We start from the raw sequence: 27,230 nt of genomic DNA on the forward strand, positions 1-27,230 counted from the left end.
TAAACAAGATAATTTGATAAGAATTTATTTCCATTATATTTCTAGACTATAAATTGTTCGTGTACTTATAATCATCTTCTTTATATATGACATCTTTTCGCTTTCTAGCGATGCCTTTCCTCTCGTCCCTTCTGCCGGACTCGACTCGGCTCAGTTTAGTTCGTCTCGACATTCGTAAAACAGAAACCGAGCTACGTGTTTTCGCACCGAAGACAAGGCAGCGGCGCAAACTATCCCTTCACGCAACGTTACACGGGTTCCACAAATTAAGCAATTATCGAGACTTGTATACTCGTATGTTTACTTCTGGAATCTCAAATAGCAGCCTTCGTTATTCGCTGCGATTTTTCCGCAAATCTTACTCTTTTTTTTAATAGCTTACGTATGCGTGCGTTAAAATATACAGTAAATACCTTTAATATTGCTAAATCCTGTTTTATGAAAAAAAACGTGTCATTAGATTTCTGAAAACTAATTGTATTTGTTTTTTAGAAAATATTATAATTAATTGTGTAAGATTTTAATTGCAGCCAGAAAAAGTTTCACTATGTCTAAATATTTTGATTTGAAATGGCACTGTAAAAATAGTATGAAAATAATACGTAAAATGTGTGACGTTATATTCAAAACTTTTTAATTGCAGACTTAATTATTTTTGTCAAGAAAATGATAAGATATTTATTATCATTTTATTGAATTGTTTGATTATGTAGAAGATAAAGTGAAGATAAATTCTGTTTTCTTTTAGACGATGCAGATTTGCGGTGCTGGACCATACGATCAACATATAATGTTAGGTGAACATGAACTCACTGATCATAGTCAGAGTCTGGCGTCGCTCGGAATATTTCCCGGAGCGCTACTTACGTTAAAGGTAAGACGTAACTTGAGTTTTATTTATTTTATCTATTTAAATAATCGAAATCTTTTCAAAAAAAATAAAAACAAGAAATAATAAGAAAAAAAATTGATAATGCATAACGACTTATCTGTCGAAATAAGAAAAATTGAATCCGCGAAACTTCTTAAATCTCACAAAATTAGATCTTATATCGGATACATTTATGAGAAAATATTCGCGAATATACATTTATATAAAGATATAATATATCTCTTTTATGAGATTAATCGAGTATGCAGCTCTTATGAAGCTTACATTAGTATAAATCTACTTCCACATGCAATGCACGCATTCATACAAAGATTTTCGCTAGAAGTACTTAAGATTCTACACTCTCTCTTTCTCGATAATGTTTTACGATTCATCCGGCGCAGCCTCTCGATGGTTCGCAGTGACGTCTTAATTGTCGTTACAACGATACGTTTGTTCTGCTCAAGCACCAGACAGTGACAAACAGATGCAATTTAGATTTAAGATCTAGCCCACTGTTTCCCTTAAGTTCGAGACAATGGATAAGTAACCGGGACCGGCAATGGCCCCAGATAACGGCGTCAAGACCGGCGTTTTCATGCCGGGATTAACCGAAAATGCCTTATTTGAGATTAGAAGTGTTAATTGTACCTTTCTAGTCGGGATGGTGGAGTCGAAATCGGGATTTGTGACTGAAGAAAAGCTTAGAACTTGGTAAATCATTTACTACTTCGCCGATTTGTAAACAAAGTGCAATGTCAAAATAATAAGTACGAATAAATATTATCCGCATTTTTTCAAATTGCAAATAAAGATTTACTCTTATAATCTATAGAGACTCGATTAATATTGTCATTAATTATCATTAGTTTATTTATAACTCTATCAGTCGATGCTGAGTACATCATTTTTTAATTATTTGCAAAGTATGCGATAATGATATCTATACTTTTATTCACGTGCCACGTTGTTTTCGCATTCTTCATGCGGAAGATTGTCTAACCCTCGCAAGGTTTTTGTTGAAAGCCGTCTGCGGAACGGCGTCGTGGAGAAAAATTCTATTCACTTGATACTCTCTCGTTTGGTGGAATAATTCTAGGATTCCAACACATTCCTTGGTTCACAGTCGACTGATTTTATGAAAGCGACCAGTAAGCTAAGCTAGTGAACGCACGCTCTCTGCACCAGGGACAGAGTCTCAAAACCGTTAACCCAAGTTGTGCTATTCTATGTTCGGAAAGAACAAAGAGAGAAAGAGAGAGGAAGAGAAGGAGATGTGGCCTCCACTGGACTGGTTGACTGGTTGCGGTTGCACTAGCTGCGAATATTCTATATAATTGCTATCTTGCCTCGGAGAATCCAGTTTAGTCAACCTGACAACGTTTCTACCGATTGAAACGCTTCGATAGGTTTTGCGGTTTGCAGAAAAATTCCTTTTATAACATTCGTACGCGTTGATTTTCGTCGACGTGACAAATTCCTATGATAAATGACTTCATTATCTTGTCCTTCAAACACGCCATTCAAATTCTATTGAATCAGTAATAATACAAAATATTTAACATTTTCGTCCTACATCTTGTCATCATAATATTTTGTTTCTTTATCTCGCGATTGATGCAATCGCTCCAAAATTCTGTACTGCAGTACGAGAGATAGTATGAAACTTGATTCTCAGGCATACAACGATAATGATAAATCCTTTTGAGGCGCGTCTTTAGTTGCTTTTAACTATCGTAACCATAACGTGACTGAAAAGTACATAACGGGCAGATAATTATTTGCGGTTAGGCGAATAACTGTGGGTCGACTCCCAGCATGCACAAGAAGCTCCTCGAGAATGAGATTGTTTCGCGAAATCTACCGTCGTAAAATCTGGTCGTTCATCGGACGACGAACTTAATGCGGTTCAAAAGCATAATTTATATCGCATAAAATAGTGTTAGGCAATCATCGGTAGTCTTTCCGTATTTAAAAGATTGCTACGTTTCCATTAGACAATCATTACATTCCCTGAAATTTTCGCGTGTCAGTGGGACTTGAATTTTCAAACACATTTATACGTGATGTGATTTAAAATATTCTCCAGAAATATTATTTAAGAATTAGTTTTCTATTTTTAGATTAATTTTTTCTTTTTTAAAGGAATTTAAAAAAAGCAAATTTTTCTTCTATAAAATATATATATATTTTTTTATTTGTTTCGTGAATATCAGACGGTGCTGGAGAAGAGAATTGTCAAGATATTCTATCCATGGCGGATAGAACGGATTAAAGCGTTTCAGGCAAGGTTAGTCCTTGATTTTGCTACCGGTCCAGTATCGTAGGGTACGCACAATGATCAGGATGACTTGCGACGTAGATCGGTGATCGAGTGTCTCGCGAGATATCAGCTACCGCTCCGTCATCGTCCGTGCAATAATTCAAGGTCGTCGGAGTACAAAGTTAATATATCTTGCTACGTATCTACATTATATCACTATCTTTTTTTTCCGCTGATCCGGTCGACCGAAGGAGATCAACGACATTACGTCGCGCGAGGTCGATCGTCTCTCTTTTCTTTTATGTCACTTTCGCTCCCTACTGTTGCCTACCTTTCCACCATCCAGTTTGTTTGCGCGCTTTTACGAGCACGTTATATGTCATGATTAATTGATCTTTCTTCATTGCAAATGAATCCTCTTCCAAGTAGTTATTGCATTGCGTTTGATTTATACGTGCGCTAAAAATGTTGCAGCTTCCGAAGTTCAACTATAAATTGACTTCGATCTTCCTGATGGAAGTAAGAGTCGCTTCGTCATTTAATTCACAATTCGTGCAACTTTTTTAAATAAAAAATGAGTCATAATTATGTTACAAAATGTATTAAAGATAAAGATATTAAACATATTAATGAAGATATGATCTAGCACCTTTGATAAACGTCGTAATCAACGTAGATCGAGGACAAGGATAATAAAAGCGATAAAGAATAGCAACAAAGTTGTGCACAATGTCGGACGGCTAGGCTGTTTTTGATCCATCCTTAATTTTTCCCCGATTTTTTTGCAATTCCTTCTCAGACTGCTCTTCATGGCTGATCGACCGGGGTCTTTAGAGTCGGTCGCTCGAGTCTCCAACGGGCGGCACCCGCGTTTGATGTCGTGTGACGAATGTCCGCGTTGGACGCGCTCGCCTTCCTCCTCTTCCCTCCTCCTTCTCTGCTCACCCTCTTCCTCCTACTCCTCCTCCCCGCGTTTCTATGTTCCTCTTTCTTTCGTACCCGGTTTCGCTTTCGCGTCTCTCTTTCTCCCGTCCATTCTGCGATACTTCGTCGCGCTTCATCCCGCTTTCTCGCACAAGAGAGAGAATCCCGTATGACGGAGGACTCGGTTGAGTCGCTCTTCACGAGCGCCAACAGAAAATTGGAAACATCCGATAGGGCCGCTACTGCCGCGGCCACGATAAAAAGGTACGTGCCGCCGTCGGAACCGGCCCGCAAAATATGCCGATCCGTCGTGGATCCACGCGGAACAGTCATGCGGTCAGATCCTATGCATCTCGCAGACCTCGTGTTATTTCGCAATTTTATTCCTACTCGTGCTCGATATTTCTCATTTTAACTCATTTTTAAATCTATTAATTTTAACAATAAATGTTTTTTTAATTAATTTTTCACCTAAATCTTTATTGTACAGTAGAAAAATATTTAAAAAAACTTTGAAAATAGTGAGTAAAGATGCGGTCATGCGGTCAGATCCTATGCATCTCGCAGACCTCGTGTTATTTCGCAATTTTATTCCTGCTCGTGCTCGATATTTCTCATTTTAACTCATTTTTAAATCTATTAATTTTAACAATAAATGTTGCTTTAATTAATTTTTCACCTAAATCTTTATTGTACAGTAGAAAACAATTAAAAAAAACTTTGAAAATAGTGAGTAAAGATGCGGTCATGCGGTCAGATCCTATGCATCTCGCAGACCTCGTGTTATTTCGCAATTTTATTCCTGCTCGTGCTCGATATTTCTCATTTTAACTAATTTTTAAATCTATTAATTTTAACAATAAATGTTTCTTTAGTTAATTTTTCACCTAGATCTTTATTGTACTGTAGAAAAAAATAAAAAAAACTGAAAATAGTGAGTAAAGATGCGGTCATGCGGTCAGATCCTGTGCATCTCGCAGACCTCGTGTTATTTCGCAATTTTATTCCTGCTCGTGCTCGATATTTCTCATTTTAATTCATTTTTAAATCTATTAATTTTAACAATAAATGTTTCTTTAATTAATTTTTCACCTAGATCTTTATTATACAGTAGAAAAAAATAAAAAAAATTTTGAAAATAGTGAGTAAAGATGCGGTTATGCGGTCAGATCCTATTGCATCTCGCAGACCTCGTGTTATTTCGCAATTTTATTCCTGCTCGTGCTCGATATTTCTCATTTTAACTCATTTTTAAATCTATTAATTTTAACAATAAATGTTTCTTTAATTAATTTTTCACCTAAATCTTTATTGTACAGTAGAAAAAAATAAAAAAAACTTTGAAAATAGTGAGTAAAGATGCGGTCATGCGGTCAGATCCTGTGCATCTCGCAGACCTCGTGTTATTTCGCAATTTTATTCCTGCTTGTGCTCGATATTTCTCATTTTAACTCATTTTTAAATCTATTAATTTTAACAATAAATGTTTCTTTAATTAATTTTTCATCTAAATCTTTATTGTACAGTAGAAAAAAATAAAAAAAACTTTGAAAATAGTGAGTAAAGATGCGGTCATGCGGTCAGATCCTATGCATCTCGCAGACCTCGTGTTATTTCGCAATTTTATTCTTGCTCGTGCTCGATATTTCTCATTTTAACTCATTTTTAAATCTATTAATTTTAACAATAAATGTTTCTTTAATTAATTTTTCATCTGGATCTTTATTTCACAGTAGAAAAAAATTAAAAAAAAACTGAAAATAGTGAGTAAAGATATGTGTGATTTAAAGCTAAGCAGCAAAAATATACTCACTAGTAAATAATGATTAATAAATCGGTGGAAATCTTTGTTCAATCAGCTTAATATTATATCATGTTCTATATTATACTCATATTAACAATATTTTTCATTGTATTTTCATCAGTTTATCTATTATTTTCGAAACTCTTGTGATAAATTTTTTACGTTATGTTACACAATATTCTTGCAAACGAAAGCTAGAAAATGGATACATGTTATCCTTACTTTTTTTATATGCTGTATCCTGTCAATAAATGAGGATCTCGTTTATACGGAAGATTAGATTAAAGCAAGACCATGCGCTCTCTTCGATGAACGACAGTAAATGTGCTCTTTCGTGCAGGTAATGGCGACAATTATCCGCGCCGGTAAACTCGGTATTAAAATCGAATCATAACAACCAGGCCTGACCGAAAAGTTATCTTGAATTAGTGCTCTTCGGTTTTCAAGATCCGTAAATCTTTATCGAGCCTTCGTGTATAAACCATAAAGTATCCTACGTAATAACACTAGTAATGCACATATTTTGTCTCAATAATTTTCTTATACTAATTATACTTTTATTACATAATTTTGAAGAAATACATGTTTGGAAATAAAGAAGAAAATAATAAGAAAAAGTCTAAAATTCTCTCTTTCGCATGCATAAGGGTTTATAAAAAAATTCATGACATTTAAATTGATAAGAATTATTTTTTCTACAGAAATTAATCTAAGTAATTAATTTAAAGTCGTTAAAAAAACGAGAAAAAATCATCTTAAAAAGTTTTAATAACGTGCTGCAGCATTTAACCTTTTCGTATAATATATTCCACGTTAATAACATAAGTGACGAGATTAATGGACTTTTAATTTTTTGCTTTAAACTGGTAAAAAACTAAGAACTCATTATTTCTCTTTTTTACATCGAATATCGAATATTATCAAAAGATTGCATCATTGCATCTATGAAAAGATTTATCGATTTACAAAAATTTATAAAAATTAAAAAAAAAATGAAAATATATGTGTATGTATGTGAATATGAATTATGAAAAAAAGTTCGTGATTAGATTTAAATAATTGTTCGGTTGCGAGGATATCGAGATATTACAACGTTACATTAGCGATCATTATTGTCGGCACTTTTTTTTCATGGCCGAAAGACCGGTAGCTAGAGGTCAGTAGCCGGAACACTGTAATTATCGCCCCTAATTATCGATGCCTCCGAAGATAAGATCGAAGAAAGGCCGAAAGAGTCCTTCGAAAGGACTCGGTTGCCCCTTTTTCGCGTTAGGGTGATCGCAGCGTCTCATCTAGCGCGGTGTGGACCCTCTCAGAAATAAATCAATTAAGCCGATGCAGGCTTAAAAGGCATCGTCATCGTCATCGATTTCGCTCCTGAATGTGTTGAGAATAATCGAGGCGGATTCTACGGAATTCCGAGCGATGCTTCTCGAGCGGAGAAACTTTAGCGAAGAATAGAACAGTTAATGGCTTTCGCGTTGCGTTTGAGACATTAGTTACGATAATTATAGCGAATCGTGCTTTATTTGTGCTTATAACTATTTCATGCTACTTTGCTTAGATATAATTTTACTTGAGACTGATTTCGCGATTTTACATTGCAATTAAAGTGAATTTAGCACCTCATTCACGTATCGTGCAATCTCTATTTCGCACTTACATTTAGTATCGTTATGTTTTCTTGCGTCGATTACCGATCCTGCTAACGGTGCGAGGCGATGAGAGAGTGGACCGCGCGTCATTCGACGACAGGTGATACATGCCGTGATATCGGCAAGAAAGTGTGGCTCAAGAGACGTTGAAGAATGAAACGGCACAAGAAGTTCACTATATATATATTGGCTTCTTCATTATCGGCGTAACGTTAGACACCGCGCGAATCATTTATTATTAATAGTTATTATTGTTATAGATACTTTATATATTGAAAAGAAATAGAGAGAGGGAGAGAGAGAAAGTAGAGATATTGAAGATGATATCGGAATTTTCGTTACGCGATTTTCTGTCTTGTTATTATTCTGAAATTAAATCGTGATGAAATGTGTTAAACCGTGATAAGGTGAAAACGCCGGCCTGTATCCGAGAGAATCTGTCCAGCGGTAATTCATATTTCTTCTCGGCGAAAAACAGGAACGAGGTGCAACGATTTGCTCGCTCGGACTTCTCCAGAACTCCGGCTCCTCCATGAATTTTTCGGGATGCTGCCCAATTCCCAGCTGCGTCCTATATGAGATTCGTCCCTGGCATACGAGATTTTTTTTTCGTTCCATTCTCCCCTTAGGCTACGGTTTTTTTTTCCGTCCGCTCCGTTTCGGTCACTCGCGATTCTCGCCTCTCCTAGGCGAGCCTAAGTTAATATTAATGGGGATATTTATGGCGCTGGGTCAACGGCGGTCGCGGACGCCAGTACGGTTAGAGAGCCACTGATAAAAGGAAATCTGAAAATGCTATGATTTATGAGCCTGATTTCTCCACCTCTCGCTCTCCTTTTCCTCCCCCGATGTCTCTCGTATCGAACTCCCTTAAACGCTGAATAAGTTATGGTTGCAGCGAGAGGGTGAGATGCTGCATTCTTTGCATCGTGTTATACGCTCCTTTCCGACGTTTTGCGAATTCGTATATGAAATTGTGTGTTCTCTGAATAAAGGTGCTTCGGGTAAAAATATGTAGAACATATTTTGGAGAAAATTTCTATACTTAATAGATTGTTTCACTATTAATTATAGTAATGATGTCACTTTTGAATTCACGATGTCAAGAAAAAGTATCTAAGAGACTTGGAACAGAGGTGTCAGTCTAAAGCACGCCCAAGAGCGATTCCCGTGTGTCGTGTATCCTGTTCACTTAACCCTTTCGCCCTCGTAGCGGTAACAACTAAGCTTCTGTTTGTTGATGCTAACGGCTCGCCTCGGCCGGCCAATCCACCGCGTTGGCGGGTTTAGCTTTCGGCTTCTCGGTGGCCTCTGCTTCTCTTCGCCAGCCGTCCTTCTCGATATGTCTTTCCCCCTCTTCCTCTCTGTATCTCGTCTCGTCTCGTCTCGTCCCGTCCCGTCTCGTCGCAGATGACGCGAGGAAGAGCTACTCTTTTCGCGGAGAGACATGTGGCGGCTCCTGAACGAGGGCCGCCGCCAGAAAGAGAGCGCACTTTATTACGTCGGTCTCAAAGTATTTCGTTCTCAACGTTCTATGAATTCCATATAACCTCCAACAATTTAATTAATCGAATTTCCGCAAACTTTTGACTCAAGTTTTTCCGAAATAAACCAACTATTTCTTATAAAAAATTTTGTTCTCCTTTTGTTTCATTTTATTCACTATAAAATGTCCTATTTTTTTTAAATTTCTTGATATTCTGGAATGAGAAAAATTGAACGTTCGCCGCAGCTGCACAATCGTGAGATTATTATCATTTATAAGATTAATCGAAGCAGATCGAAATGACGGAAGAATAAGACCCGGTTATCCGAACTTCCGTAGAAACTTTCCTTTATCGGATTCAGAGCGTGGAGTTATGGAGAGATATTTATGGACGTGTACACGTGTTCCCACATACGCTCGGTTCTATGTTTGGCCGCGCTGTTAACCCTGAATTTCGCTGCTCCCTCCTTATGCCGCACGCACTTGCGAACCGTGCGGTATGCCAGCCTCTACAGGTTGCTCTTTCGAACAAGTGGTCTTGGGTGCGTGCCGATAATACCGAACACGTGGATCTCGTTAATCTTTACCGCGCGGATTCTTCAAAGCTTTTACGATATGAATCGAAACGATTCTCGCGACGAAATGAGAATGACTTTTCGACAATATACATTTATATCTTAGAAGTTTGATCACTGATATTTCTTTTATTTATTTTATTGCTCAAATCAATTAGGAAATAATAATCATTTTTGACGATTCTATATCATGCAAATTAAATACTGATTAGAGAGATTACTAGAATATTAAAAAAAATTTGTAAATAAATGTTTATGAAATGTATTATGAAAAAATTATTTTTGTGAGAAAATATTCTCCAACATTTAAAATTTTATACTTGTTGCTTTAATATAAATGCCATGATAGTATTACATGAATAATTATTAATATTGAAAAATTTATATATAAGCGAAGAGGGAACATAATTTTAAATTCAATGTATGATCGAATGAACAGACAAATGGTGACGACGTTTCTCTAACGTAGATGATGTGGAAAGTGGTCGGCTGGTCACTGCAAACTTGACCGGACAATTCATTCTAACAGCGTGTATCGCTTTTCGAATCACGCGAGGCTGCCTCGAGAGGAGGAAGATTTGTTCCCTAATGTAGTCACTGAGCCTCGGGGACGACTCGACGACTCGGTAGGGTTTGCAAGTAGGCGTCTAGAAAGTGAGTAATGCTCACGACAAACGCAGCCCCCCCATGAGGTCTAGCGCGTCACGGGAGAAAGAGAGACAGTAAGCCTGACATAAGCGAGATAGAGAGAGGGAAAGAGAAAGAGAGAGAGAGAGAGAGAGAGAAAAAGAGAGACGAGCTCACCGTAGGGGTTGGCCCGACAGAAGATCCCTGCAGATAGGGTGCTAAGCGACACGCTAAGACCACCCTGGACTATCCGAGCGTTTCCTCGAGGGGTGATTCCGCCGTTCCACTCTGCTTCTGCCGCCTTCGTCTCCCGCTCGTGGCCACGGGACTAAATCGCGCTCGCGATCTCTAACGCTCTGCAATTTGCCAGTTCTCCTCCCCTTCTGCGTTACTACTGCGAGCGAAAGGATATCTTATCGCGGGGAAAAACGAATCTGCCCTTGTTACGATCGATATGTGCATCCAACAAATAATAAATATCAAACTAATATTAAATAAAAAATCAACAGTAAATTTTGATAAAAAGAAAAGTTCTAAAGATTTGGTAGTTTGACATAAAGCAACTCTTAATAATAAAACCAATATGATTGAAGTCTATAGAAATCATAGAAGTAAACGTTTGGATCTGTTGTGTTTCTTTTGTTTAAAGAGGATTTCTGAATTAATTCTAGATATGACAAAAGAGAGATGGAGTATTTAATATCGTATCGCTTTTGATGTCATCATTCGAGATAACTTTTTTAAGAGATATATCGAGAGATGTTATATAATATAAAAAATAATATTTTATTATTGCAAGATTTTTTCTTCGCCCATATTTGAAATTTACTCGCGATTTGACGAGAGTTATCATGCAACATACGGTTGCTCAATTTTGTCTATATCAACGTTAAAGAAGCGCAGCAACGAGGACGGTATGTCCATGATGAAGGCGGTCTTTGTCCCTGGCGGAAGCCAGAGTCCGTTCTTTATGAACGATGTGGCCTAAAGTGCCGCGTTCGCGACGATTCATTCGTCCAATCGACGGCATATTTTCTCCTGTATTTTGTAGTTTAGACATCTGTATTATACATCGCGTCTAAATTAAATATTGAGCGGTAAATTGATCGCGCAGATTTTTTATAATCGTCGATGATCACGCTCCTCTCTTCTCCGTTCTTTCGCAAACTGCGAAGAAAATTCAATAGTAACGTTAGTTCAATGCATAACGTTCAATGCTCTGTCAGCTCTAATGCGGATTTAGGTCAGACGTCATCATGGTGCAGGGAAGGGACTGGAAAAAATCCAGAAACGGGCGAGTGTTATCCAATCGAGCGGAAAACTCATCAGTCACTTCTCACACAACACCTCCGCAATGTCAGTGACTGTCTAAAAAGCGTCTTCTCCACCTAATCTCCACCTTCTTTTCTATCGTATACTTAGAATCTCTCTTCTCTCCTTTTTCTTTTTTATTTTTCACATTTATATATCAAGATATGTCACGTTCGCGTTATGTTACAATGATGATATTTTGATATCTGCATTGTTTTACAAGGATTATAGACGTACAGTATAGAACTAAAATAAAAATATAATAAAAAATAAAACTTATGTTAATTTTAATACATTCGTTAAAAACATAAATACGTTAAAAATGTGTTTTTTTTATTTGAGAGCATGTAATATGTATAAGAAAACATTTCACAATTTTTGTCATGTTGAATATTTTGTCTGTGATTTATGATATATTTTTATAGTAATCGCAAAAAGATATAAATGATATAAAGATATCCACCACGTAGTGACTTCGGTCTAACGAAAAGTGTGACCCTTGAAAATAATTTGAATAATTACTAGCAGGTTTTTCATCGAGGATGCTAAACAGCTGTAGTCTGCCATCTTTTTTTGGTCCTCCGCGGGATAAAAGACAATGCGAAGCGCCCTTAATTTACTTAAAAGACCTCCAAAAAGCCATTTCTCAATGCGCTTATTGAGCTTAACGCTTTGCTTCTTTCGTTTTCATGTAATCGTATTAAACAGGCAATAATACTGATTTTATGTCGTAGCTATATATATTCGCATTGATATCACATATGTGAATAGTAGATAAATAAGAATGAGTTTCTTTTATAAATTTATATTTATAATTATACAATACAGAAGCAGAGAGAAAGTATTTACAATTCTACATATGTAGTACATTAAGTTAATCGACGCAAGTAGGTATTTATTATCAAAAATCGGGATAATTCTTGGTGAGATGTACCAAGGTTCAAATATTAACAAACCGACGTTGCTTGGAATCCCGTGAAGCACGTACGGTTTCTATTAAAGATGTCCCCTTTTCGCAAAACACGCGGGTGCCAGTGAGGATGACTCGAGGCAAGCCCCCAGTAATAATTCCTCCGTCGAATTAGCGCCATAAGTTTGGCGCCGCGACAGCCACGGAGACAATATTAATCTACTTTGAATTTATACACTCTGCGGTCTTCCGCCAACCTAGCTTGTATTAAGTCTTCTTGCAGTTTTTCTCATTTTTCGGAACTTTCTACGACAGAAAGTTTCTTTGAAAATGAATAAACTAAAGTATCAGCCGTAAACAGGAACAATCCTCTTGATTCTCTTGTTATTCGATCACAAGTGCACATACATCTAAATTTTCTAAATAAATGTCTCCTTTTTCATACATATTTTCATAGATTATATTTATAGATTTTATAGATTTTTTTTTATAGATTTTATTATATTTATAGATTTTATAGATTTTATTTAAAGTTTTTATTTTACGATTAAATGTGGTATGTGTAAATTTTCTTTTATATTTTTGCTTGAAATAAAATTTAGAAAGAATTGATCTTTTAATCAAAAATTGAAGATAGCTAGATATTTCGAGAGAATTGCCGTTATGTCGGTTTATTAACTCTGTGGCTCGTACTATTAAGACGTGGTAAGAGAAGGAGGAGGTAAGATTCACCCTCCTTCGTGCAGACAGATAAATAACTCAGGACAGCCTGAGAATAACTTAAGAGAATACTCCTACTGTGTGTGTAATGAGAGAGAAAGAGAGATGTCTGAGTAAATCTAAAAGATCATTCGTAGCGAGAACGAATGGATATATTTTATTATTCCAAGTGTTTCTTCATATTGAGATGTGTTCAATTACATGCGTATTTATAAAAATATGTGTATACAATAATGATTTGTTTGAAAAAGAGAAAAGAAGAATATAAGATAGCTTTTGAAACAAAATCACGCTACCAATTTAAAGTACAAATTTTGTGATCTACGATTATGTTAATTAATATTAGTGAATTGTACTTTCAATAAAATAAGATGCGTCTGTTTTTTTCTGACATTAATTTATTTGATACTTTTATAATATATTCTTTCTTTAATTTTGTTATCTTTTAATTGAAAAAACAAACTAATTGCTCATATACAGATTTTTCATTGATATTAATTGTTGCCTTGATGAGTTGGAAATATTAAATTATATATTTCTTACTCCTCTCTTTTACTATCAAAATATGTATCACTACTGATAACTTTTACACTGCACTATATTTCGTGTGTCCCACTACTTTTCAATTCTGATGAAAAAATCATGGTACATACGCTAAAGGGACGATAGAAATATAAAGTATACGATATTCCAGATCCGTAAAGGAAAAAATGTGCATTACAACCGTACCTTAATCATACATTACTTTAAAAATAAACTGCTGTTCGACGTTTTGCACATATATTATGCGTCGAACTGCGCCAAACGCGTTCCAGCACTTAGCCGCATCTTTCCGCGAGACCGTCAGAGCTCGCGTTTGGAGCATTTCTCTGAGGCCCGACTGGAAAAAAATTTATGTTAAGCCGAAGACCGCGCGGGACTCAACTCACTGCCGGGGATTAAGACATTCTCGAGCTAATAATTTTCATGCCAGGCCGTGAAATGTTTTGTCCGCGTCCGCCTTGCTTTTCTGCCTGGCCCAACATCAGCGCCCGGCAAAAAGTCGCGAACATCCGATCCGAATCGCGGCCACTCGCGAAAATCGACGACTGACTCGAACGACAATCGGACAATCTCATCCGCTCGTCGATGAACGATTAAAATGATTTTCAAGCAGATCCGCGAAATTTCCTACGGACAATAGGTGTCAGTCGAAGAGAATGTAGTGCCTGGAGGTGCACGGTTCGAACCCCGAGTCTACAATTATGAGCCATACCATGTCGGGGCGAACCTCATAACGAACTCACTATATTGCCGAGTATTTCAAAACTGGCTGTATACTCGTGTAGAGAACGCTCTTTACCTGGTTTCCTTTCCTTCATCTTCCTCTCTACACGCTCTCAATGATCAGCGAGGGACAAAGAAGGACCGCGAGAGAGATAGAAGGCCTAAGAATAATGTTTTGATGATGAAAGAAGGGAATTTTTCGAGGAATTCGTTTCGTGGAAACTATGTGCCCCCCGATCACCAGCAATCGCGATTAAAAAAGATCAATGTCAACAATGATGTTGAGGTTTTTTGACGTAACTTTATAATTACATACTCGCTTTAAAATTAAAATTTTATTTAAAATCATGAATAACATTTTAAAAAACGCCATGCTAACTGAATAGATTTTTCAAAGATATTTTTAAAGACTTTAAATTTAAATTTTAACTTTTTTTTTATTTCTGTTGGTATTAAAATATTCTTTATTTAATTATTTAATTTATTATTTAATAGTTTATAAATATATTCATCAATAATATGAATTAATGCTTCTCTCTATTAATATATCATTAAATTTACACATTAAATTTACAAATTCTATCTCTATTGCATTACTTTATTTTCGCATAAAAGCATTCAATATTGACTTTACAATATTGTTCAGATTGTCTTTGATTATCCCCTTTGACTGGCCGCGATGATTTCTTATCGTAGCGAATCTCTGGGATTCTATACTTGAAAATAAATCACATTGCACAGAAGATATTCTACGGCAGGAAACAACGACCAGATGTGAGTAGCTGTCGCATGAGACACGTGTGTCCAAGCCATCGGATGACACTCGCTATATTTAGTTCTATGGGAAAAAGGGGTTTCAGAGGCATAATCACACCTACGTGTATGCATACTCGAATTCCCATGCCAACTTTTTAAGCGATTAGAAATTTTTCTTTTTTACTAATATATCTTTCTATATCGTAATAATTGTTCTTCCTAATAATTTCAGTGATTTTTGTTGTCAAAGGTAGCACTTGATCTCATAAAAAAGAGTATCAGAGCTAATTCAAATTGTCTATCATATAAAATTGCTATAACTATCATATTATATACAATATTTCATATAATAAATATATAAAGAGTTATTTATAAACCTACTTTTATTTACTTTTATACACTTATAAACCTACTTTTATACACTTAAGAATTGCAAACGTTATCTATTGTAAAATATTTATTTTATCAAATTGTAAATTTTATTATTAATGAAAATAGTATTCTTATATCTCTTTATATTATACGTAAATATTGCATATCAATATAAATTATTTTATGTTATGATACTATAATATGTAATATATGTATCCTCTCTAATAGTTGATATATTTACACGAGACCCAAAACACAGTTGTGTAATTATATAAAGGAGCGCGTAGATTGGTGGATCACATGTGTGCTTCGAGAAAACGCGTGGGAAGATGCTCTTATAACTGTTGGCAGCTGTTCACACGTGTCTCTGATGCGCGCGATACTCAAATTTAATGTGTCTCTTTCTGTTTTTAAATCTCTACTTTAAATAAATTATGAAATAATATAAAAATTTCTATCATATTATCTCGCCTTTGATCGTAGTAATTCCAATTATCATTAATTACAAGTTATAAATACATACATTATATATATATAAGAATTTACATTATGAAAAAATAAAAATCTGCGTTTTCTCTCTTCCAACTATTGTTATAAATATATTTGTATATATTAATATATGTACATTGTATCAATCTATTTTTTTTTTCAGATTGACGCACCACTAGAAAATGAAGCCGATGTCGAATCTGATGTCCACAATTTCGAATCTACATCACCAGAGAAAGGTTTCAAGGGTAAGTAAAAACAAATTTTAATGCATGGATATTTTAGAAATATAAAATATGTAATAGGTAGTACATATATGTATATAATCGAGAATATTTTATACGCACTATAATGATATACAATAGATACACAATATATCTATTGTAAAGATAAACAATGAACAATTTCAAGTAACAAATAAATTAAAAAATTAATTAAAAAATTAAATAAATTAAATATGTTATAAATTGCTCACCGCACGATGTTAGTCTACCACGGTCCCAGAGAACTGTAGGCCTTCTTCTTTCTTGTTCATCCTTTGCTATCTCTTTATGACACTCATTCGCGAAAACAACGGTTAATTAAAATTACACACACACTAATTAAATAAATGTAACGATTGCGTGGCACTTAATACTTCTGATGTTAATTATATGCGACACTAACTTATATATACATATACACATATTATTATATTATATATATTATATTATATATATTATGTTATATACATATTATTATGGACGAAAAACGTAAATATAATAATCAGTTTGGCACTTGAAGATTGCATGATTAAATTCATGCATCTCGTCATAACAGTACAATCGGCAATATATACGCACGATATATTTGGAACATATAGATTATGTGTGTCTGTGAAATAAGTGTATTATTAATCAATTATTATTAATAAAGTCGATATATAACGTTGTAACGTTTGAATTATTCGATTCAATGGTTCACATATACCTATTAAATCCGTGCTTTCAATGGGGACAAATTGTATTTATTTATTATTACCGACATTCAATGCAAGATATATTTAAATCTTAAAGAAATAATTATTATTTTAAAAATATTGCAATAAAATAATAATTTATAATTTATCGTTTCGATTTTTATTTAAAATAAATAAATCGTAAGCGAAATACACGTTTCAATAAATAATTGTCATCGTTTTAACACATTTATGAGTAGTTAATCGGTGATTATAATAATTGTGGAAGTAATTGCGTGTTTTTAAAGGATAATACGATGACACATGTTTTCCTGTTCAAGTCTCACAGCGTAAATGACAAGGTCACGATATGTAATAACGCGCTATATATCACGAAATATTTAACCTGTTATAAAATGTGCGAAACATTCTATTTCTTAAATTTTAAATTAATTATTAATAAACGATTGATTATGGTGTTTTAATGTTGTTCAATATCGTGATACGTATTATTGCTCGTTCTTAATTGGCAAATTATATTTAATCGGTTGAAAGTTTAAAGCGTGATGTAAATATATACATTCGAATCTAAATATTAATAAAATTGAGTCTCTTAGAAGTCAAATTTGATTAATTCTATTCTTTTATAAATTTCTTAATCTTAATATCAGAGGATATAGTTAATAATTTAAAATAAAGAAAATTTATTAAAAAAAGTAGAAAAGTTGATCAATTTGATTTCTAAAAAACTCGATTATCCTAAATATCCGAATATAAAACAATTCATCATCAATCAAATTTTTAGAAATAATTCTGATAGCGTCTTTATAATACAAATAATAATTTCATTTTTATTTTACATATCTCGTTTAAATTTTTATTTTGAACGACCATTGTAAAATATTTGCTTTGAGAAGTAATTGTCGCGATATTTTAAAAAATCATTTGTCACAGGAATTAATCAATCATATAAACAATCGAGAACTGTTAATTCTAATAAAAAATAGTCACATTTGACGTCGCATTATCTCTCGAAATACAATCGTGACAAATAAGAAGACTATTCTTTATGAATAATTAGAAATTATATTCCATAAGATCAATGAACTTGACTCGTAGGTGTATTAAAATAACTATATAATCGCGAAATATAATTATATTTTCGAATATTGTAAAACATTTATAAAATATATCGAATATCTATTTTTTTATATATATAACTTATATATTTAGTTATTTAAACTTTATAACTTATATATTACATTAACTCTTGTTATACTCTTGTTGCTGCAATTAAAATTGCTGTCTTATAACTCTTGTTACTGCAATTAAAATTGCTCTAAAATACGAACGCATGAAGTGCGATATTCAAATGCCGAACAGTTTTCGCGTTGTTTTCATCATATAATAAAGTGCGCGTCACGTCACGACATTAACGTCGGAAGTGTTATGCAAATGTCTCGAGATTCTACTGATTAATAAGCGCGTAATCGTAATTGACTACATTTTCGCAAATATCGTGAGAATCGTCATAAAGAAAAGGACGAATAGGAAAAAAAAGGAGAAAGGAGAAAGGAGAAGTGGCATCGAGGGTGACGGCGGAGCAACTGTGAGTAAGCAATTTATAATTTAATTTATTTACTTGCGAAATTTTAATAGTTCATTTATATCCGTAGTAGCCTACTGTGTAGTGTGTGTATTATTATATAATCAGTAAAATTCTCTAAAATCAATTTTGAAATAAAATTAAAATATTAAATAAGTTTATAACAATTAATATTATACAATTAATATTATATAATATAAATATTAATATTAAATATTAATATTATATAATATAAATATATCTAAAATTTTATTCAACATTTATAATGGAAAATATTTAAATTATTTATGTAAGAGAGAATCTGACGCGTTTATTTATCATATCTTTATCATATCTCTCTATCATTTTATCATATCTTTATCATATCTCTCTATCTTTTTATCATATCTCTCAATGTATTGAATTTTTAGAAATAATTTTCTGATAGCATCTTTAGAATATAAGTACACATATATTTATACATTTAGCGAGTTTTTAATTTTCGCTTTAAGACCGCTTCTAGCTTAACGATGTATACTAAAAAATGTGAATCAGGTTTCACGTACTAGATGCATTACTCGTTGCTTAGTTACATTAGCTTGCAATCATGATTAAGTTGCTCGTGTTTGAGATTATGCGTGCACGCAATTATGCGATTCGGGCATGAGATGATCGTTACATTAACGATATGCAAGCACGTCATTATTTATAATACTATAATTTCGCGACAGAGTAGAGATCTCTCCGGAATTTAACCGGATTTAACCGGAGATCGAATTTCCGGCGAGAATCTCCGGTAGGAGGCTGAAATTAAGGCATTTGTAGATACACATACACCATATACGAAACCAATCCACTTAAGGCGCGCATCCCTCCTTCGTCCCCCTTTTTATTCGCGTCAGGGGTGGTCGGCAAGGTTTTGTTCTCGAACAAAAATCTGACAAATATGCCACGATTTGCCGAAGAATGGAGGCGAAGTGCACTACCCTCGTCCCGTTTCCCCCCGCCGTAGTAACTTCCACCGGGATCCAAGCATTCTAACCCACCCTTCACCCTTTCCCCTTTCTTATTCTCCGGCTTTCCTTTAGTTTCCGCCTTCTCTTCTTGGCCCCTCGTCATTCGGTCTTCCTCTCGAGAGACGAAGGAGGGAGAGGAGGAGCGCGGCAAACAGTGACTCTTAAATTACTTAGACTTAGACCGAACAAAATGTAACAAATGACTGCGAACGGAGCCACTTATGCGATATTGGCCCATCACCACCATTCACGTATATTGATACGTCGCATTAGGGCTAGCCGACACCCTCCCCTATATCAGCTGACTATCTCTTCGCTTCCCGTGTTCCTTTTCTAAAAAGAAGGAACTTTCATTAAAGCTTTGTTCGCTTTTGCAAACAAGATATCGGTGACCTGACTTTTATTTTCGTAAAATGCGTTAATTTTCTCTTTCTTTCTCTTTTTCTCTCTTTCGTTTTACTATGCGTGTTTTATGATTTTCCGATTATTTTCAACAAGACAAACGGTGCAGTCGCTCTTTAAAAGATGGGGAGATAGCAGTCGTTGTTCGGTGAGTTTCTCACGGAAGATCTGCGGTTTTGGGCCCTCGAATACCTCGAATATCGGCTTCTCTTTTCCTATCCGCGCTCCTCGCTAAGTCCTTTCGTTATTAATGGTTTTCGCGAACTAGGTTCATTAAGGAGCTCACGAAACTCTACGGCGCATTCATGAGAACGCCACCCCTTCCAGTTCTCACGAGAGATGAAGGGTGGATATTGGGTGCTGAATGGGATGTTCGTGCATCAAATTAGTAATATTATTTTTACGTGTATCATTTGTTTTTTTAAGTTTTTTATTACCGTATCATTTTCAATGTAATCAAGTATTATAAGGTATAACACATGGAGAATGTCTTATCTTCATCTCCATTCATGCAATTTTTTTATGTTTCGAAAAACGAGAAAAATTTTTATTAAGAGTACACTCGTTGATTATTGTTGATTACCTTTGATTTAATAATATTTAACCGATTTAATAATATTTTTTTATCATTTGTTTCTTAAAAAAATTTTTCGCTAAAAAATTGACATTTGAAAAACTGACATTCTCTAAATGATATTAAATATTATACGTCTCAAATATAATACGATGATATTTGCTCTATTATAATACTATTCATTTGTATACCTCGGTCATGAAAGTATCTTCTCTAACAAAATCTTTTTTCGCGCTGAACGGAAGCTACTATTGCACGTGATGAAAGAGATACGCGGAATCGCCAGCATGAAAACGGATATTGAGGGAAGAAAAACGGGCGCAGTATGAATGAAATCATAATGAAGACATTAACCGTGTCCGTTGCTCGTGTTAGCGAAGGTAGAAGAAAAGAGCGATGCACCTGTCACCAATACGCTCAACTACGCGCACTCGACCTCGGGGCGCGGATTATGCGCCGAATTATGTAAAAAAAAGAAAAGGCATCGCCTTCGCCAACTTTTTTCTCGGCACCTCTCTCATCATCTCCCCGCTAGCCTCAGCGCAGGCTGAAATTATGCTAGAACACGAGGGTAATGCAATAATAAGTATAAGTTAGGCAGAAAGCGGGTTCCCGCGAGAAAACGAAAGGCCGGACGGGAGTGAGAGAAGCGTCTTTGGTACCGGCTGACTATTATGTCGTTTAAGACGAGCCCCCCGAGCGTGCCATCTGGAAAGAGAAAGAGCGATGGTATTTATGCCGATACATAAGTCAGAATCCGTTTTGCATTCTCGTGATCGTACCGCGATTTTTCTCAAAAATTTGCGCCCGTGGCACCGTTGATGCTAAACGATGATACTTTCTAGTGCTTCTGTCCTCAGTTTTTCCATGGTTTCGTGAGATTCGCATGCGAATGCATCGCGAGAGAACGCTGAAGGGGCTTGGAATCGTGGAAATCCATTCTGCGCGTGGGCTCGTCACGGAAAGTAAACGCGTCGACTGTTCGCACATAGAACGAGGTTATTGCTGTTTTTTTGCTATTAGCTAAGTATACCGCCTCTGGCTTATGTTAAGCCTCGGTAATTATTTGTCACAGTCAGCTACGACGAGAGACAGACAGAAGATGTGACATGAGGCAAGGGCGAAGAAAGATCCTTTCTCTCTCTCCCGGCTCTTTAATGCGATACAAGAGATTCTCATTGAGAGAGAGATTGTTATTAATTGTATTTATATATTTATATTTTTTTCTTTTAAATTTTTCTTTTTATGCGTCTATAAAGATAGATTATAAATGATGAATTGGACTTTTATAATTATGTTGTGTGTATGACCGAAATATTTTTTAAATGAATTTAGTGTGCATTAAAAATTTTTCAAATTATAATAAAATTATTTGATATTTGTGATCGATTAGAAACTTTGTTATTTATTTTTAATATAAATTAAATATATTAAAATAGATCGTATACATATGTATTTAAGAATGTATTTTAAAGTTCAATTTTAACTCTCTCTATGTGATATTTTTTTAAAACTTAAAAAATTATTTAATTTTGCGTAAGTAGATTTTGTTGTCGATATTATTGATTTATTTCATGTATGTATATCATTCAAACATGTTTTCGATATATAGCTTTCGTGACATCCTCGATTTTATGTAACTTTAATCTCTCTTTCCTCGTTACCTTCTCATTCTCTCATCCTGCAGCACTTTTGCCCCCACTGCCCCGTCATTTTCGGCGCCGTTCTCATCCTTAATGTGATTTTAAGGAGCGCCACGAGCAACACCATCGACTAGAAGATTTTTCGTGGATGCTTGCGAATTATTTCTCTTGCTTCTGACCAGCCTTCTATCATCGCGTACTTTATTTCTGTAGAAAAATATGAGGATGAGTAAATTACATAATGAATAATGCAGCTATTATATGATGTGACTTTATCTTTTATAAATGGTTTATGTGAATATTTAATTGCAGTCTTTTTTACGAGTCTTATTCTTTTGTCATATACATATTTAATATTTTATATCCTCGCTTCTCAATTGATATGATTTTATATATTTATTTATATAATTCTTATTGCATTTTCATATTAATGTAAAAATCTTAAATTAATGTAAAAAGAAATCAAGAGTATTTAATTTCTATTGATAAGCATTTTATTTTTCGTGATACTTTTGTTAGGAATTCATACGTCGAAGTGGTTTTTACGTTTCTTCAATACTCTAGGAAATTATTATATGAATAGATAAGAAAGTGGAAGTGAATGAAAGGGTAAACTCTATTCTCTACACAGTACGCGGAAAAATGTTTCAGAAGTGTCAGTCATGCGTAAGACGCATCCAACACATTATGTTAGCGTGCAGTCATATACAGACATATACAGAATACACGCCATCATACATACAATCATACATATACAAATCCTGATGGAATCCACCCTCTATGAAACAACAGAAAGAGCTTTTATCGACTCGCTTGGCTTATTTTCTATAAAGAAAATTCCCTTCGGAATAAAAGAAAGTTTTTCGTAGGGAAAAATAGAAATAAAGAGAGAGAAGGAAAAAAGAGGTGGATAGATAAAAAGTGTCAAACAATATAGTCTTTTATGTGTAGAATATATATTAATATATAATATATTTTATACAGAATGGCATTAAAAGGGTGAATTTTTTATACACAATGCATATATACTTGATATTAATTATTTGACATGTTTATAATAAATGTAACAACAATTGTTCACATGCTTCAGTGACAATTTTTTTTATTTGATACGATATGTCTTCGCTTCAATGAGAATGAGAATGTGAATGGAAATATTGCTTGTCTGCTTATATTGCTGTGCCAGTTTTCAGGAGAGACAGCTTGAGAAATGTATATAATTTTTGTTACAGGAACGGAACTGGTGCCAAGCTGATCTGTATAAACCGACAATTATGTAGCCAATTTTGTTTAACATTTAATAATAATAGCGCTGATTTAACGCAAGATATTTTTATACATGCAATCATATACACGTATATAAATTCAATCCCTATATGCCCGTTATACCGATGAATTGTGGAAATGATTATAACTATGCTGTTGCATCTATAATGTATGCTATATGATGTATTTGTTTAAAAAAATAGTAACAAGATTTATAAGATATAAGAGAAAGATATTACATAAGGATAGAAAACAAGATTCATGATAAAGTTTGTTGATTTATTATTATTATTATAAAGTGGCTTTATGATTTATTAAATTTTTGTGAATCATAGAAAAAAATAAAATAGAGACATGAGAAACATGAATATACTTTTTCCTTCTCTCTAAGATGTATTTATATTATATAATTATATTGTATTGATAATATTTCTTGTGTTGATACGATTCCAATTGTATATTATATATGTATTTTTTATTTGAACAATATACATTTTAATAGTAACATTCTTACTAATAGAAGCAGGTGAAAGATGCGTGACAACATAAAAAAGGGTGGCATTATATAATTTGTTTATTTATGCATTATATATGTATGCGGCATTAATTAATCTCAAATTAACTTTATAAAAGAAGAAAGAATATTTTTATTTTGTATTCGCCATGTGATTTTTTTAATGTTTGCAATAAAAATTTACTTTACAGAAATATATTTGAAGTACATTAATTTCTTAGCGGCTGATAACAAATGGTGAAAAAAACTAGAAGCAATTCTCGAGACATTTTATTTTAATATGTATAGCAATGACTTAAATTTTAACAAGATTTTCAGAGAATTCTCAACAAATTTTTCTATAAGTCTACGATAGCTTCAGCATGCGAGCAAGAAGAAGAGAAGATATAGGGTATGTATATCTGTGTATATGTGTGTTGGTCGCGCGTTAATTAGTTTGCAAGGAGTTTAAAGGCAAGCCTGGAAGGACTTCGTCAGGCTGCTAGGTGGTCCCGAAGCCTCGAGTCATCATTGCCTCATTTACTTTGTAAAACAATCTTGCCGGCAGTTCAATGGGCCTAACTATATCAAACTTGGCACCGCGTAATTAAACTTCCTTGTAAACCGGTCGAAAAGTAACAATTTACGCAGAGAGAGATGGTCGAATTTTAATATTCGATTTAGTATTCGAATTATCGAATAATTTATAATTTTAAATCATGGATTTAATTTACTGTGTGCGCTATTTTAATGATATTTGAATGCGTTTCAAGGATATTATTCAAAATATGTATAATATATTATAATATGTATAATATTATTATAGTATTATTATATGTATAATATATTATAATGTATACATTATATTAAAAATTTTAAATTAATTTAAAAAAAAAAGACAAACTGATATTGAAATCTATTAGATTACAAATATATTAAAGTGAAAAAAAACAAACATATAATTAAAATTATAATTATAATTATAATTAAATAAAATTATAATTAAAATTAAAATATTTTGTGATAAGAAAAACCAATTTTTGGCAAATGTATCTAAATGTGAAGCGTGTTAATAGATTACGAAAGAACAAAACGAACTGAGAATAGCATCAATTTTGTAACTGGGAAAACTGATGTCAAATGCAAAAAGGACGCGCGTGATCGTCTTTTGAGAAATCGCTCCGGATTATTAGGGTATGCCAGATTTTCACCGTACGACCAACGTCGAGGGGTTAAGCCGTTTTTACTTATTTTCTTTCTAATCCTTACAAATGTCAGGGTCATCAAGTTTTTTCCCTAATTCGTATTGCGACCGACCCGCATGCAAACGTTAATCTTGACAGAACGGTCCGTGGTTTTATTTAAGGGATGCTTGTTAAACATTGGCATATTATTAACAAGCGCGATACGATGCAGCTGTCAAGTTGTTCGTTAATCTCGTTAAAGCGAGACAAGTTGAAACACATGTATGTGATTTACTTCTGGATTTAAAATTTCAAGATTATTGTATTCTTTTTGCTAGAATTTTTTATTTTTACATTTTATATCTTAATTAATTCTAAGAGAGAGAGATAGGCACTTTGTATATGCAAAGGCATTAAAAATTGTCATTCATTCTTGGAAGGCTTCTTTATTCAAGAAACTGAGGATTCAGCCCAAATTTAGCCCAAAAATACATTCTGATTTCAGAGTCTGCGCGCGAAATTTGTTAGAAATCAGCGATACGATTTTCAAAGTGACGCGAGTGTCGCTGATCTCTCGATACGTTTCTCCCCAGAGACAAAACTATCTCTGTGTGGCATAGACAATGGGGAGAAGCGAGTCAAGCGCAAACCTGAAATGACAAATGACAGGATGTGTCCTAAATACACCACTGGGGTGTCCTATTTTCTTCGTTCCTCTTCGATACACGAATTTCTCTCGTATCTAATTAACACGGCAGTTCAGTTGGAGCATTTTAACGAAATAAAATAAATTTTGATAAATATAATGAGCTCTCAAAAATATATGTACGTATTTACAATTATTCATACGATGTAACAAATATATAAACCTCGAGAAAAATATGGTTTTTAGAGGCTGAATTGTTCTAATTATCTAATATTAAAATTTTTAATAAATTTTCCAGATATAATACAAGCAATATAAATAAAATAAATATTTTGTTTTTACTACCATCAAGAAACTAATTTTGAAATGTTATATATTTATACATCGCTCAATTTTTAATCATACATATTTGTATTTTATATTATTGTTATAAGGTATGATTTCTTATAAAGTACTAGGAGCGGCTATAAATGGTTATAGAAAACTACTTGCTTCCTTATTTTTCTTTTGTGTGGCTTAGAAAATTATCTTGCGATAAAGCGAGGTAGAGAGTGCGCGGAAAAATAGCACAATAGGAAAAAAGTACAATAATGAAGCTCCTTTAAATGTAAACGAACCGTTTGAAGCGGTAAACGGCACTAACGAGAAATAGAAACGTGTAAGCGAGAGGCTATAATTAAGCCGGCCCTCACCGGCATCATAGCTATCTCCCCCCGGATATGCAATACCTTCCTTCATAGACACATCGCGCGCTCTAATCTATCCCGAGACGCGCCGGCATAATTAATTTATTCGCGTTTGCGGCTCGTTAATTGAATAACCTCGGGCCTTGAGCTCCGAGTTGCGCGGCCAGTTAATGAGAGCGCGTTGCCGCGGTAGCGACGAGTATCTCATTAAGCGGATCGCGGGAGTGTCTAGACATTCGGACCCCGGAAATCCGTACCGAGTCCTACCGGACAAAGCTATTGAAGGAAAGATTCGAGGAAAAAAAATAGAAGTCTAGAGTTTACAAGATGCAGTTTAAATTTAACACAGATACTTAAAATAAGTCTTACAAATTATGAACTTTTTACTCGCGCGATGCTTGTTTGTAATGTAAAAATATATTTTTAATTGCATGTTTAATTGCCTTCGATCGCGCGTATTTTTATACCTCCCGCACCGCAATCTTCATCATTACTCCTTGGTCGGGATTCTCTCGGACATTGATGCGCGATCGATTAATTCTAACCGAGTTTGTATTCATCGCCTCGTTTTAAACCTCTCTACTTCTCTTTTTTTTTCTTACGCGCGTAGGGCCTCCTCCTTAACTCGAATCGCAGCAAGATGGCCGCGGGCTCCGGTAAATAAGCGACTGTCATCTGACGCCCGCAAAAAGCGGATACACCGCGGCAGACTGGTCTCCGTGCTCCCGTCTTCGTCCTGCCCTCTCACCCTCGCTCTCGATCTCTCCCT

At 34.4% G+C, this 27,230-nt stretch overlaps 1 protein-coding gene across 2 annotated transcripts in view; it reads left to right on the top strand.

Annotated features, from left to right (window-relative positions):
- Positions 1-24,154, top strand: part of LOC145966040 (ubiquitin carboxyl-terminal hydrolase 48) — a 56,666-nt gene extending 32,512 nt beyond the window's left edge. For both annotated transcript variants that reach the window (XM_083089725.1, XM_083089726.1), the window contains 3 exons: positions 749-874; positions 16,193-16,277; positions 23,419-24,154. In XM_083089725.1, the coding sequence (XP_082945851.1) occupies positions 749-874; positions 16,193-16,277; positions 23,419-23,441 (234 nt within the window). In that variant the 3' untranslated portion in view covers positions 23,442-24,154. The remainder of the gene's footprint in view (positions 1-748; positions 875-16,192; positions 16,278-23,418) is intronic.
- Positions 24,155-27,230: the final 3,076 nt, after the last annotated feature.

The sequence above is a fragment of the Camponotus vicinus genome, unplaced genomic scaffold (assembly GCF_025532165.1).
Source record: "Camponotus vicinus isolate PSW18456_S1 unplaced genomic scaffold, iyCamVici1.0 SCAF_2, whole genome shotgun sequence".
Classification (NCBI taxonomy): Eukaryota; Metazoa; Arthropoda; class Insecta; order Hymenoptera; family Formicidae; genus Camponotus; species Camponotus vicinus.